Source organism: Panulirus ornatus, chromosome 31 (assembly GCF_036320965.1).
Source record: "Panulirus ornatus isolate Po-2019 chromosome 31, ASM3632096v1, whole genome shotgun sequence".
NCBI classification, from domain to species: Eukaryota; Metazoa; Arthropoda; class Malacostraca; order Decapoda; family Palinuridae; genus Panulirus; species Panulirus ornatus.
In genome coordinates this window covers 1,428,308-1,444,746 of record NC_092254.1, presented here as the reverse complement: position 1 = coordinate 1,444,746, position 16,439 = coordinate 1,428,308, and the positions used below count along the sequence as shown (strand labels likewise).

The 16,439-nt window shown below is 45.1% G+C and overlaps 1 protein-coding gene across 5 annotated transcripts in view; it reads left to right on the top strand.

Moving 5' to 3' along the window:
* Ets65A (DNA-binding protein D-ETS-3) overlaps positions 1-16,439 on the top strand; it is a 149,951-nt gene that overhangs the window by 19,485 nt on the left and 114,027 nt on the right. For all 5 annotated transcript variants that reach the window (XM_071680231.1, XM_071680233.1, XM_071680234.1 and 2 more), the window contains exon 4: positions 119-378. In XM_071680231.1, the coding sequence (XP_071536332.1) occupies positions 119-378 (260 nt within the window). The remainder of the gene's footprint in view (positions 1-118; positions 379-16,439) is intronic.

Here is a 16,439-nt window from a genome sequence, read left to right as displayed (position 1 = left end):
CTTGAAATTCAGAATTTTGTGTAAATTTAATTTTTCGAAAAACTAGGATTCACGGAAAAATTTTGAGTCGCGTTTGTTTACATTAACGTTTATGTGTAGTTCTGTCTTCGGCCGCCAGGTTCCCGGGGCTGGCCAGCTGCGCGGCGGCAGGGGGGGTCGACCCCCTTAAGGCCGTCACAGGAATGGGGGTCGGGGGGCGTGGCGTCGAGGAGGGTAAAGTCGGGGGTTACACCACCTCCCTCCTGCCACAGCTGAGGTCACACAACCACGAACCCGCCAACAGTGACCACGTGACCACGACCAACACGACCAATGTGTCGTTGCCGTCTGCCGCCACCACGCCCGACGGACGGGACACGCCGCACGACAAGACGACAGGTGGGTCCTCACTGCTCACTCTCTACTCTTGAGGGAACGATATGTATTGAGGTCATGACACGCTAGGTGTGGGGTCACCACATCCCGGGGCAGGCCATGTTGTTAGGTCACAACGCTAGGGTAGGTCATGTTTTAGGTCACCACACTAGAGCAGGTCATGTTGTGAGGTGGCCGCATACCAGGGCAGGTCGTGTTAGGTCACCACACTAGGGCACGTCATATTAGCAGAAGCAATATGTCTATCTGCATCATCATCGTCAGTGGTAATAATAATTATTTTTCATCCATCAGTTTTCATCATTACCATGAATAACGTGTATTCTTAATATATTCATCAATTGGTAAGTGCGAAAGCCTACGGTTTGGCAGCGGTACGCCAGAATTCCAAGTGGACTTGAACAGACAGTAGTACCGTGTGGGTTACCACCTTTATCCACGTGTGTGTCTCTCCAATGCAAACTTCATAGTAGACAAGTATATGGTGTCATACCCATCATAGAATTACGAGGGATCCAGCTTCTGTACCAGTCTTAGGTGTTCAGCAGCAGTCTGTATGGTACCTCGAATTTTCCACATCTTGTCTGACTACCTGGGATATGGAATGGACGTCGAAAGCCCATGTCGCGGAAACATTTCTCACTACTTTTGCCGAGTGCCGGCGGTAGCACGAACGAAGACGCTCGTGGGATTCCGCGTTCCAAAGTTCCAGTAACATATGAAGGATTCCAGGTTCCCGAGATGGCCCTGCGGGTTCTGGGATACACTCCAGTTATGGATGGTGTCTTCGGCTACAGTGTTCCAGCCGTGGATCTGAGGGCGCGTTGCTCATTGCCTCAATAATGAAGTCAGGATCCAGTGATGTCTTTATCATCGCTCGGCTCCAGCTTGTGACTGGAGTCATCCAGAACCAAGCAGTAGGTGGTAGTGTCCATAGGTAACGCCACAGTTCCAGGATCCAGGGTGGGTTTAAGGGTTTAGTAACTTTTTCTTTGATCTAGGTTTCCAGAAGTAGTTTTAGGGTCCGGTGACTTCTCTTGATCTTCCAGGGTTAGTTTTATGGTCAAGTGACTTCGCATGTTGATTTAGCTTTGAATGGTAACTTGGGCAGGAGGTCACACTCTTCGTTGTTTCCAAGTTCCAGTGGTAGATTCAGGATCCAGTGCCTTTTTCACTGTTCCAGGCTCCCGGTAATTCCAGACATCATCCGTAACATCATTTTAAACCATATGATCATCCAGACTTCACTGGCAACTCTTCGCTTTCTAAGTCCGTTTCTTTGTTGAGTTCTGGTCAAAATGTTTTGATCAGAATGGATGGTATTCCAGCAAATTCCAGTTGTGTGCTTCCTCTTATATAGTGACTCGGTCATTGGAAGACATTGTCCTATACTTGTGAACAACAAAAAGCCAAATCTCGTTACTTTAAAAAATTAAACGTTTTTACACTTAGGAGTACTAATATTACTGTTGGATTGTTTTGATGTACCGAAAACCTATAGACATTGAACAAAAGGAAGGCTTTGGGATACTATAAATGTACATATCATTTGCAGTGCAACAAATATATAAATGATTTGGCCAGCGCGAGCAGTTGGCATGCCTGGTAATGCACATTACAGCGGTTTAGTTCCCTCATGCAGTGTGGCAATCGCTATCTTTTTCAATTAAGATGTTTCGCAGATTAGTACAATAATTGCTCATTCAATTACTGGCTTGGGGATGGACTGTCCCGGGGGAGTGGGTGGGGGGGAGGCAGCCGCGGGTGATTTGACTCGACGTTGGTAAAAGGAAGTCCGAAAATCTTCACTTCTCTGAATATTTCGCGAGGTGTTTTGCCCTTGTGTTCTGAGTGTGTTTATCTCTCATACTTTAGTGGTGAGGTTGAGGGAAGAGGAGAGGGGGATTTTTGTGTAGGGTTGTGAGCTGGGGGGAGAGTAAGCCTGGCCAATGATCACGTCGCCACTATCAATCCTCGTTGGGGGAGATGCCTTGATTTACACTCGCCACCCCGCGCCCCATCACTTATTTTAGCTTATGGCCGCCCCCACGCCCTCACCCACTAACTCTCCCTGATCTCTTTCTCATAACCGAATGTTGAAGGTGGTCCGATCGTAAATTATAACCTGGATATAGGTCCAGACTCCAGTAAACCAGTGATCCGAAAAGGTGTCGCTAAATTTACGCGCCACTAAATTACTTGGCTGGTGGCATTATGGGCGGCTCGTGTCTACAATGGATTTACGCGGGATTACAACGGCGGCCGCGTCCCAGTCCCCGCACGCTGGCTTCCCCTTCCTTCGTTATATGGTGATGGAATATTGTAATCTTGATGAATATCTACCCTGTAGAGGCCGTATTGAATACTATATCTTGTAGTTGTTGATTGAATAAACTGGTTTAACGCGTTGGTTGCGGTATATAAGTTTGAGAAGGTCCGGCGTCAGGCGAGGGTGCATTGATCATGATCAACACTATAGTGACAGTGATGGGTGTTGCCATATTGTCACATGTCCAGATTTTCAACGTAAGTCTTGTCAAAATACATTTTCAAAGTGATGCAGGAAGCGTATGTTTGTTTGTCAGTATTTGTAAACATTGGTATCTTAAGGTAAAACTTTGACGACATGTTTTTAGTATATCGTGTTTTTGTCTTGATATTTCTGGTAGATTTTGTGTTTATAACTGATGAAGTAACACCAAAAACCAGTGTTGTCAACGTTATGTGAGGTATGACACATCTTGACAACTTGATATTCAAATATACGTTTTCAGATTGCAAGTTTTCTGTAAGTAAAATCCCTGACAATTCATCCAGTATATATATATATATATATATATATATATATATATATATATATATATATATATATATATATATATTTGAGGATAAATTGATAGGTGTTGCTGTAGTCAGGTGATGTACTTGTGATCAGGCCGAAGCCGGAGCCAGCAGCGGGCGACGGTATCTTCGGCTTGATCTGTGGGCGCGCGCGAGCCGCCCCCGGGGGTAGATAATGCTATAATAAGCAACTGACTCTTAAATGCTGGTTGCCCAATTACCACTAGCCAATTACCTTGTTAGCTGAAGCAAATAGGTAACTCCGCGAGTCGTTGATGAGAGAGAACGCTAAGTGTTCGGTAATATTAAGGTGGGAAGGTGTCTTAATGGGGAACTATTGGGTAATGATGGTGCCATTAGTGAAACTATTAACGGAGAGGTTCCCCCCATTAGCGAGGTGATTACGTCATTAGAGTATGAAGACCGTTAGTTCGTAACGACTATATTATACCACTAACTACAACCTGGTCCAACATAACCTGTTGGATGTTAAATGGTCGTAGTACATTTTTGGAATGTAATTACTCAAGTGTTACGTGTATTATTGTTGTATGGTAATCAAGATGGCATGGTTGACTGCAGGCCACAAATATGGCCAGTTGTAATTCGATGTCTGTCTATCTAAACCGTCTATGTCTTATCTGTGTATCTGTCTGTTTACGTATACGTCTATCTGTTTATCCATCTGTCTTCCCACCCCAGGATTTGAAACCTACGCCTATAAACCAAGTGTAAATCTTGACCCGGAACAAATAAACCAAGATTTACACGCCCCCCCCCCTCCACCACACTATAAATAACTTTTAAATCAAGAGTTGTACATATAAACCAAGGTATAACGTATAGCCAATCTAACACTTGGTCCCCACAAACTTGTGTTGATAAATCAAGGTTTAACTTTTAACCGAATTCTTATATAAACAAACAAGATATTGTTCTTATATAAACAAATAAGATATTGTTTACATTGAGTGTAGGACTAACCTTATCTCATGGATGTGGTAGGCATACGTAGCATGACCTTAGCTATAATTGCCCTTTAGTTTGGAACTCGTGTAGCCTTATTTTGATCTTGTTCAACCTTCACTGTTGTGTTGTATGATCTTGATAACTTGCACACGGCCGTACGACCTTTGAGCACGACAGTACGACCCTTGAGTACGACGGTATGACCCTACACCACGACGGTACGACCCTTGAGTACGACGGTACGACCCTTGAGCACAACGGTACGACCCGTGAGCACGACGGTACGCCTCATGAGCACGACGGTACGCCTCATGAGCACGACGGTATGTTTTTTGCTAAAACTCTGCACTGCCAAAAGTTGATGAAGGATATGGCTCACATTTTGCGAGCTTATAAGATTAATAGATGATAAGGCGGAGTCTGGGTGAATATGGGTCAAAGGTCACGAGGAAGGAAATGAGGACATTCTTATGACAGCAGGTCAAAAGTCGAGGCCACAGAAAAAAAAAAAATATATATATATATATTGTTCCTAGGAACAGTGGATTTTATGAATTTAGACCAGAGGTTAAGTATAGGAGGAAAAAAGGTTTTGTATCGGTCGAAGATCAAGATCGACATGCAATATACGGGTAGATATCATTGAGTCAGTGTGAAGGCATAGGGAAGAATTGAACTATTTCCAAGATATGTAGTTCAGAGGTCAAATATTAGTGGAGGGTGTAAACAACGAATCCAACCATTGTTAGAGATGATGTTTAGGATCGTTTCTTAGTTCCTGACCTGATCACAGGTGTCGTGAGGGTCAGTTGAAGTCGTGGAGGTCACGTCGTCGTGTCTGTCAACTGTTATTCGTGTTGTTAACACATTATTAGCTTCTATGATAATTGTATTCCTACAAAATAGTTTTCCATCGTTGTATTATCAGTTATTTTCATGTAATGTTTCTGTAAAAAAGGAAAAGAATCATTAGAATATGATATGTATTTAGGTAGTTGGGTAGATATAGATAGAATATTAGTTAGATACATACAGATGTTAAATTTTTATACTTTCGTATTTTTAAGTCAACTCCTGGGGTCGATACCCCCCCAGAGAAAACGGTTCTACCTCAGATAGAGTGACGAGAGACAAGGACCCGGATGTAGTTAGCGTCGTCATTACCCAGCGAACAATTATTCCGACCCAGGGAACAATCTGACGACTCCAGGAGGGACACAGACAATGGCTGACCCGTGACGTCACCACAGCCTCTCAGGTCACTGGGTCGTTAACGGTGAAGCAACGAGCGACAGGCGAAAATGAGCCGTATCGATTAACAACCCGGATGTAGACTTTGGAAAATGATAGAAAGTCATTTGAATTGCCGAAATAAAGACGTAAAGGTTATTAAATGTATTGATTAAGTTATTAAACTGTAGAAATGTAGATTGATATCACAAGAGCTATTATACCCATAGCAGCTACGATAGTATATGTGTATATATATATATATATATGTGTGTGTGTGTGTGTGTGTGTCATAGGAGTTATGAAATCATATATATTCCGGGATGTTAAAATCATTAACATGATAACGGTAAGATAAAAGAAAATGGGGTGACTGTGCCCCAGGTTCCCACTCCTCACAGTATGGGAGGTTCGTATATAAACGCCACCCAGCAGCGCACGACAGCAAACCTTAAGCGTGTTCCCAACAGTCGCTTGAGCACTTGAGGGCCACTTATCACGGCCAGTTAGACTCAGACGAGGATAAGTGGCTTGTTAAGTGAGCTGGGATGATTGAAGTGACGGGAGCTGAGGGTTTAAGTGGAGGGATTCTGCATAAGGTTTTCTTCCCTATTGAAACTTTTCGAAATTCTATTTTTAAACATCGGCACTGTATAAGTTATCATTACCCTCGTGTTGGAAGTTAATGTAGGTACGAAAGTACTTTATAAGTAATACCTTAAGTAGGATATAACATGTAGTGTTTTCCGTGATCAGTTCCCAGGTTGTAAGGAATATTTGTTGATTACTTACTTATAATTATGAGATAGTTTTCATTATTAGATTTTACGATCTCTGTAGCATCCTTGTCTGTAAGTGTAAGTAATCGGCTTGTCAGTTGGGGTTATGGACGTACGGTTTGTGAGCCAAATTTACTTTTAATAAAGTTCCTTCATAAAACAGAGCCACATAACCTTTATTGTGTTTCTTAGAAATACTGGGTCTTGTGAATATTGAGCCCCGTATGTACGACGGTGTGACCTTTGGGTATGCAGACCTGACATTTGACCTATGACCTTAAGGGTTAGGTCCACAAGGCCGGGGCATCATACCACAGGTCGTACTGACGCGTCGTGCTCAAGGGGTCGTACCGTTGTGATCAAGGGGTAGTTTTCCTCCCTACCTCTCCCTTTCTACACTCAGTTTTCTCCTATCTCCCCTTTGTACTCCCAAACCCTCCCTCTCCCTCTCCGTTTCCCTCTTTACTGAGAGCGCCATGCAAGGGTCATCTTTCCATAACTGGTACGCAGGATTGCGATGTGCATGGCCTGTATGGAGGCATGGGTTCGTATCTCTACCCTTGACGGCCAGGAACTACCTGATGTTAGATGTCGAAAAAAAACTTATTTATGGATAGAATTTGTAAGTGAACGAGACATTATTGGCAGTGATGTCACTGAGGACACAGATGATGGTTGGTTGAAGCCTTGAAGCGGGTGTAAGTCATAAAGTGTCTCCTGGCAGCGTTTGTAAGTATATAAGTATGGTGTTAGAGAGAGAGAGTGCGCGCGTGTGTGCGTGCGTGCAAGGCGCTCAGCAGCAGTGGAGGGCACTGGGGGTCTGGCCCAGCTTGGCACGGAGTCAACTCTGGCTGCCTCAAGACTGCCTCTTTTCCTTCATTCGCTCCCACGGCTTCCGCTCACTCGTCGCCCCTGTGATGGGGCGACATTAAGGCGGTAATTGCCAGAATGGGGGACGAACACGAGTGGAACATGATGTGGTCGCGTGATGGCCGGTAACGTTTGAGGGGGGGGGAGGGGGAAGAGAGAGAGAGGGGGGGGGGTCTCTTTCTCGGGTTTCCCTGATACTACAAACTCTTTGGACTTGATGTCATTAGGACCCCCTTCCCTCTCCTTTCCTCCTCCCTCCTGGAATGATGGCCCGTAAATCCCCCGGCCGCAAGGACCAAAATGGAGGAAATCTTTATACCCTCCTCTTCACGGCTTATCGACCTTATATCCTGATGGCTTAGGCGCGAAAGTAATGGGTCACTTGGCTCTCAGGTGGTCCGGGCTTACCCCCCCCCCCCCCCTCCACCGACCCAACGGTCCTAACGGTTTCTCTCGTCTTTTGAAAATTTAAAACCGGCCGCCACCTAGCGCCTGGACGACCTGAACGAGCCTTGCCTTGCGCACGGCACGAGCGGTGATCAGTGACGAATTGGGGAGAAGTAATTAGGAGAGGCAGCGGCGCTCAGGCAGGAGGGAAGGTGAACGAGATGACAAAAATGAATAGTTGCTGGAGGAGGCTCGTGGACCTGAGCGGCCGCCATCTTGGATCGCCGTCTTGAAGGAGAGGGAAGGTGTGTGAGACGCTCTCTCTCTCTCTCTCTCTCTCTCTCTCTCTCTCTCTCTCTCTCTCTCTCTCTCTCTCTCTCTCTCCCGCGCGCTCTGAGGGCGGCGCCTCCGGAAGCGATGGGAGAGAAATGGGGAGCAATAGTGGGAAGTTCAGAGGAGGTAAACTCAAGATGGGGAGGTAGACTCGGGAAGGGTGGGAGGAGAGTATACTGAAGATAGGTAGAGGAGGAGGGAGACTCGGGAAGGTGAGAGGAGGTAAACTTAGGGAGAGGTATAACAATAGGTAAACTCAGGTAGAGTAAGTAGACTCGAGAAGATAAAGGAAGCAGAGTGAATGAGATGGATAAGGGATCTGGCAACATTACGAGGAACAGAAAACGGGAAAGGGAGATAGTAATACCATGTGACTAAAGAAAACGGACAAGGGTGCTGGCAACAACACGTGGCGAAACAGAAAACGGGAGCTGGTATTATCACATGAGTAAAGAAAACAAGTGAGTTGGTAACCGCTTAGAAGGACGAAATATAGGAGCTAGAGAACCAATAACAAAACAAGAAGGACAAGAAAGAGGACAGCAGTGTTCATCAGAGGGGGTAAATACATAATGGGAAGCAAAGGGGTACAGTTCTATCTGCCACAGGAGGTGAATAATGGTTAGGTAACGACTTGTCTAGCATTCTGACGTGTGTGATTACCTCTGTGTACTGTACGGGGAGGAGGTTCTACACTCGTAGGGCTCCGACTGTTGTATGTTCTTCACAGTGTCATAAATCAGTTTATTCCATTCATCTACCGTTCTTAACACTAGAACTAATTATTCATATGTTTTCAAACAAGTTTGATTTTTGATTTCATAGCATGGTCCCTGGCTGTTCTCTCCTTGCATCTTTCGGAGGTGTGTTTATTGTCAATCTTGAAGGCTGTGATCTTTGTGGTAGGTCACTGACGTTGAGTAAGAAGATCAGTGGTCCCACAGTAGTACCCTACGGCACGCCGCTGTAAACCGCAACTCGTTTCTTTCTCGTCATTTCGAATGACATTGCAATTGGTTTATCAATTGTGTCTGCACACACCACATTTGGTGGTGAGTCTAGCAGGACCATGAGCTTTGTGTGGGTCAAGTTCCTTAGTATTCTGTTGGCGTCATTTGTAGATATTTGTGCTTTCCACGAACTCATCCCCATTTAGTCTCCCTTGTGTTGGGACTTGTATCTTCCACAGAAAACACTTGAATTTATGAAGTTCCCTTACGTCAACGGAAACAGAAGCAACAGTTACAACAGGAGTGACAGCCCCATCAGATCTGGGGAGTCGCGCTATGATGCCTGGGTTGGCGGCAATTAGGTGGTGGGCGGGGTCTGGCCGCCCTACAGAGTCAAGCGGCGGAACAAATGAGCGTCGCCACCAAAGGGATTCCGCCACGTGTAGGGGGATTCGATCCTCCTGGGAGGGAGGCTGATCCCTTTAAACGGAGGATCCTCTTCTCTTGACTGTGAATCCCAGGCTTTTATCCTCCCTCCCTTGTAGAGATTTTTGATACCTCCTTCCCCCTTCAGCCGAGTCAACTGAGCGTTCTAATATGGCGGAAAAATAATGGTGAGAGAGAGAGAAGAGAAAGGATTTGTTGCCGCGTCAGAAAATGATACTAAATTGTTATCTAGTTTGAAAATATTATTACCCATTGAAAATAACGATGATAACGTTGTTTGCTCCTTTAAATAGGCCAGTACAAGTATTTAAGAGTACAACAGTTATTCTGATATGTATACCATCTGCAATATTCAGAATTATTCTGAACCTCGATGATTTACCGAATAGTTTTCCATTGGAGTTGGAATCAACAACACGTGTATATTGCTGTACACACAGCACTGACGTCGTGGACAGCATTTTTTCTTTCGGATTCATGTATAGGTCGAAAATTCTGTGGTGTGTCTGTGTGGGGTTAACTGTATACAAGCATTGCCTCTGTCATTTCGGTTATAGAAGACATGATATAAAGATATCACTGAACGATTTGTTGATTGATGCTATGTTGGTGTAGGTTTGTCTGTGTATGTTTGTGTGTGTGTGTGTGTAAACCGTTTATGTCATAACCTGTGTAGTGCACAGGGAAGGAGTTGCACATGGGCCCCCATCTCTTGTGTGTGTGTGATTACCTGTGTGTACAGCATGGGGGGTTTTGTTATTGTGTGTGTATGTGAAATTTATTACATGTACGCTTATGTATATTATTGTATGTGTAAGTACACTCATGAAGCAGTACTCTCCCACACACACACACACACACACACACACACACACACACACACACACACCTCCAGACTTCACTTTCCTGCACCTCACTCTCCCACTCTTCACTTTCCCAGACTTCACTCTCCCAGACCTCCCTCTCCCAGCTTCACTCTTCCAGACCTCTCTCTCTCTCTCACTTCACTCTTCCAGACCTCTCTCTCCCAAACTTCATTCTTTGAGACTATGCCCCAAGATCTCACTCTCCCAGAGTTTACTCTCACGGACCTCACTCTCCCAGATTTCACTGTTCCAGATCTCAGTCTCCCAGGTCTCTCTCCCAGACCCCCACCCACCCCCCAGTTGTTATCATGCCTCATTATGTGAGACAGGAACTCTTCTGGACCAGATAATAGCCAGGGAATCGTTGTTGTGGATGGCTGCCTCGTGCTGTTGTGCAAGATTTTTTTAATGACTGATATTGTAGGCTATTCTAATGATGGAGGTTTTTTGGTCTTTTTTTCCCTAAGATGTGTACTTTAGGCTTGTTTAGTGATGGTGTTTTTTAGGGTTTTTCATAGTGTCTGATGTTTTACGCCGTTTTAAGGATGGATATTTTTTTCTATTTTGATGGCGATTGCGTTAGGATTTTAAACTGATGGAGTTTTTTTGCTTTTTCACTTTAGGGGAAGGTTGAGTGGGGGTGGGGGGTCATGCGTTGTTTTTATTTATAGCTCCAGGAATAACTTCAACGGAAGGTTTTGTTATCTGTTGTAGATTGTCGGACTGATTTTGAGTGTTTGCACTTAGGTTGTACTGGAATATACCTTTTATGGGAAGATTATTTAGCCGTTGGGGAAGGTATTAGTACAAAGCTTCTGTTCTATCACTTCAAAACACCTTGATTCCCGGTTTGTTAGGTCGACCAATACACAAGTAGACTCACTCGACCTCCTCCTCCCTCTTTAGTGTACACCACACAGGTCGATCAGTTGATGGAGAGGAGAGGTTATCGGTCGTCCTCTGATTGAGGTAACACTTGGCCTCACGGATACCGTACCTGCAGGCATTACAGGCAGTGACGTAAGGAAGGTGTTACTACCACCAGTCAAAGGAAAAACTGGTTTTCCAAATCCGGTAAGACCAGATCCCCATACCTGGATGGCCTCAGGTCTGGAGTGGTCGAGCGACGGGTCTGGAAGACGAGGAAGCCGCAGGGGAACAGTGGTTATGTCCCTCCCTCCCTCCATTCCTGCACCAGGAGCCTGTGCTACAGTCTCACCAGAGAAAGAAACCTCACCACAGCCAGAGAGAGAGACAGAGACAGTGATGTCAACAGAAGCATCATCACCACAAGAGACAGAGAGAGTCATTTCACAAAGGAAAGTCTTAGAATAGATTTTTCCAAATCAGTGCGTGAATATTATAGATGGAGATGTAGGAGTGAGTGAGTGAGAACGTTATTACCTCGTAGGGTCTCGGGCAGAAGTAAGACATGAAGAGAAATACTAGACAGATGACGTTCGACAAGAGAGGTTCCCTGAAAGACCACGAATGTTTGGGACGTGAATAGGAAAGAAAGTCAGATGTATTAGGGAGGCAAAAGCCGTGACTACGACTGCCTGATCCCTCCTTGTCGTTGGCAGGAGAGTCAGGCGGGACACCAGACATTCTTAGCACCAAGTGATGACGGAGAAGAGGAGCTAGAGGTCTGGTGGACTTTGCCATGTTTACCTTGAAGAATTAATGGAGAAAAAGGAAGGTCCTTAAACTATTATAAAGTAAGATAGCAGAGGGATGGTTGCATGTTGCAAGGCGTGAGGAGAGGGTAAGACTAAAGCCCACCAGCTTAGTTTTAATGAGAGAAAGTTGCACCAGCTGTCCTGACGTGCAGACTGCAAGACGGTTCCCGCCATCACTTCAAAACCCCTCGAGTTTCGAGGCTACCACCTCCTCAGTTTGCCGAGGTTTGCATATATATATATATATATATATATATATATATATATATATATATATATATCCCTGGCGTCATATGGGATGAGCTTAATGTAGCGTCTATAGTTTGCACATGAGAAGTCAGTGTGTGTCCGGGTGTATAATGTGCGTGTATGAGGGTCAAGTCCTCCTCCCCCCGGCCCGACACACACCCAGGGGCCGTACATGGCCTGTAAAACATTGTTCACTGAGGCGTAGGTCTGGGACGTGTGTGTGTGTATGTAAGGGGGGTGGGGGGGCGGAGACGCCGTAGCGCGCACACACTGAAATCTGTTCAGCTGTAGGAGGTAAATGACGATTTTTTGAAAAGACGTGGATGTAATAACCTCTGATGACCTAAAGTCTAGTAAATTTTACACAGAGGCAGGTATAAAGGAGAACAAAATTCTCTGCTTCATAAACGAGACGTTGGAATGTCTTAAGAAAGTAATCCTCACACTCTAGTTCACTGGTGCGCCCCCACACTGGATGTTGTCCTTCATTTTGGTCACCAATCGTTGAAAAAGACACAGAATGGCGAGGGTACAGCGGCGAGCTGCCTAGATGATTCCAGGCACGGAACAAATGCTATGAGAGTAAACATTGTAGAATAGATCAGGTTGAGAGGTGATACAATGCAGGTATTCCTGATTGGATGATCTTGATGTAACAAGCAACGAGAAGGTTACATTTCTCTGACCTTACTCCTCGTGATGGATACAAGCTCGTGGGCCAGAGTTTGACTCCGAATGAAGGGAAGTACTTGGTCATCACAACAGCACTATGAACACATGGACTGATTTACCACTCAGGGTAGTTCACTGCAGCTCCACATTTTACTTTAAGATTAAAATTACCAAGATCTTGGCTTCACGTCCACGACTGACGTTATTTACGTCTTATTTACTTATAAAGTTTACAAGTATGTCTTCGCCGGTCTCCTCCTGCCTCACTAATGTATGTATGTTCCTCATCTCCATCACAGTTAAGCGTGACGATCTCCAGTTGTCTGCTGTTGTTTGCTAGGAGTGATCGTTCTCAACTGCTTAGGGATATTACGTCAGCATCCGTACCATACGCCAACCATGCAAAGAACGAATTGTTGGTTAATTGGTCAGTTGCTTGTTTGGACCTTCGGCCAGTCAATTACCAGAGTCATTAAGGCTGATAACGTCACGTTATAAGCAAACGAAAACACCCTAAACGCGTTCACGTGTTTACGTACACAAGATACAATCTATCACAACATTGTCAAAGTTGGCATAAACCCAGGATTCCGTTTTCTTTGAATTTGCATTTGTAGATACAGAGATAAGTACTCAGATGAGATTTTTTTTCTTTGTTATGTGGAGTTGCGATGTTGGTTTAGTTTGAGTGTGTCTTGAAGTCTGTTCTGTGGGGAAGATGTTCATGATACAGGAACCGTGTTCTCCACAGGAGATATATAGAAATGATAGAATGTGTTACCAACTGGTCCTTTCACATGGGTCTAAACACGTGCAGTAGATTGGAAATCTCAAACCATTTTTTATAATGGTCTGGTGGACCATTCAGTGATGATTATCAGTTCTTCATTATCTGCTTTTCCTCTCGCTATTGTCTATACTCTCCGGCCATCATTTATACGAGTATTGGAGAAGGAAAATGGGAAGCGTTTCGCCTATTTCCAGTTCAGATATGGCGAAGTGTTGCGCTGTTGAGTTGCGTTGTTTTTTTGTTCAGTATTGAATGGTTGGTTTAAGTCGGGGGGGGGGGGGGGGGTCGCATCACGGGACTGGATAGGAAAAGAAAGAGAGAGAGAGAGAGAGATCCGAAGTGTGTTTATGTATAAGCAATCTGGAGTTGTCCGGATACTGTTTCTCCTTGTGTTTATTAACTCTCTCTCTCTCTCTCTCTCTCTCTCTCTCTCTCTCTCTCTCTCTCTCTCTCTCTCTCATACGACCTCCTCATCTTCATCCTTGTATATAGTCCTCCCCCCCCTTGCCTAGGGCGCGGCCACCCCCTCGAGTGAAAAATTGGCTGGTCAAACACAATGCTGCGATATTTTAAGGCCGACTTGCGGCTTTTAAACCCACGGTCGCTCAGAAGCAAGGGGGAGCCGCCTCCCCCCCTCGCATTATTATTTTGTAAAATGTTTTTTAAAGGGAAAATTTGTGGCCCTTGGGGTAATTATTGTGATGTATCCGTGTAGGGGGAGGGTCATGGTGAGGGAGAGGAGCAGAGATGGCTTCCCTCACTCTGCTTCACCGCTTCAGTGGTTCGGGACCCTAACTGGTTCGATGCTTTTATAAGGCGCTCACGGCTTCAGAGGTTCGCTATCTCATTGCTTCGGCGGTTCGCTCCCTCTGCTTAAGTGGTTCGCTCTCTTATTGCTTCAGTGCCTCGCTTTCACCGTCTCATTGATTCGAACCCTTTACTGTAATGGGGTTTATAAGGTTTATGATATTAAATCTTATGTACCTGGACGTGTTAAGGTTTCTTTATGGTTTATTTTCACGCGAGAGGAAAGCTGTGTTTGTGAGAACTGGCGTAAGGAACAACGTGTGTTAGTTAATTGAACATGTAACTGGGTTCGCTACTGTACTGTGGGGATTGAAGGATGAATTAGTGGTATATGGTATAGTGATTTTACTCGTCTACTTTTCTTATCTCTTCATTTTCGTCTCATTTTCTCTTTTATATTTCTTTTTATATTCGCCTCATTTTCTTCTATTTCAGTTTCCTCCACCTCATTTTCTTTCCAGGTTTTAGTTTTCCTCACCTCACTTTCATTTTACGTTTCCTCCTTATGTATTCATCGTATTCATCATCTTCATACGTATCCTCATTGAGTTACTAGGTTTTACTCACTCATCTTCCTCCTTCATGCCTCATTATATCTTCCTCGTTCAGTGAGTCTGTGTTGGACTCATGGTTGATGGTGAGTCAGAACCTGGGGAAGTTGTGTAATTCGCTGCCGATTTTTTTGGTTACAGTATAATGTATTTATAATAAATTCTGAGTTTATTTTGGCATGTAGGGACCTGACGTGACCCTGAGGGAGTGTGGGGACCTTAAGGGAAAATACCGTCAGATTAGAAAGGACTTTTTTGTAGTCTTTCATGGATACAGTAACTACAAAAATGCAGTCATGCATGCGAATATATTTTGTATACTACTGAATTTAAGGATATATAAAGTGACTAACGAAAGTTGTAATTAGTGGCCTGAAATAGGTTGTAAGGGATGGGGGTACATGAGTGTAGAAAGTAATGGGTCGCCTATTACTGTTCGTAATAGCACAAGTTAAAATGGGTTTCTAGCACCTATTTCATTATTATCATTTTCACATCTAGAGTAAGTCAGACTCTTCCTGGAACCCCTGGTGTTTCCGGAATCGACCCCCGTGTGGTTTTCTCCCCCTGACGAAGCCCAGGTCTTGTGGTTGCCTCTCCCAGGCCCCTGGGGGTGGCTCTGTCATACACATGAAGCTGGTGTCTGGTTACCGGGAAAATGAAGTTCACTTCTCAAGAAGGAAAGGTTCTGAATGCAGCCATCACGCCCTCATGCCAGTCCCCACGCCCGCATGTCAGTCCCCACGCCCGCATGTCAGTCCCCACACCCTCATGCCAGTCCCCACACCCTCATGCCAGTCCCCACGCCCTCACACCAATCCCCATGCCCCGTCATCAGTCCCTACGCCTTCGCACCGGTCCCCAGACCCTCCCATGAGTCCCCCACGCCCTCCCCTGCGTCTGTAGGGGCGTGTGACAGGTCGTGGGGCGGGAGGGGGAGGCTGCGCCTCGCTCCGCTGGACCATACAATGTACCGTATTGTTGGTGGCCAGGTCCAAGGGGGGCCCCCGGGGGTGGGGGTAGCACTGGTTTCTGGTACTCATGTGAGCAGGACTAGCTTGGGGTACCACTGATAGCACTGGCTAGGGGTACCCTTACGGACAGCATAGGCTGAAGGTACTCTTAGGGACAGCACTGACTGGGGATACCAGGATTGGGTACCAGTGGCCAAGGCTTGGTAGGAAGAGGTAGTTAGAGGTACCACATTTGAGTAGCTAGGGGGGTTACATCTTGGTTTGTCTACACTTCATCTATTTTTTTTTAACTAAGTTTCTGTAGGATGTACAAACAGTATTGCCTGATTTATTTGTTTGTACTTGTTCGTAGACCATGTAAGTGTTTTTGTTTGTGTGGTTGTATCCATACATGTGTGTTTGCATGGTTGGTTGTACCCATGTGTGTTTGTTGTGTGCTTGTTTGTGTGTTTGTGACCATGGATCAGTGTGTACACATTGTGCGTATTCACATGATAATAGAGCAAAGTTGGATTTTCAAACAGATACAATATATAATGTTTGTATTACGGTCTGTACCCTGAAAATTTCCGACGTGTTCCATTGAGAGCTTTCCCATAACTGTATTCTCACAGTCCTCAGTTCCTCCCCATTCCCATTCCCATTCGCAGCGTCAGGAATACTCCGACAG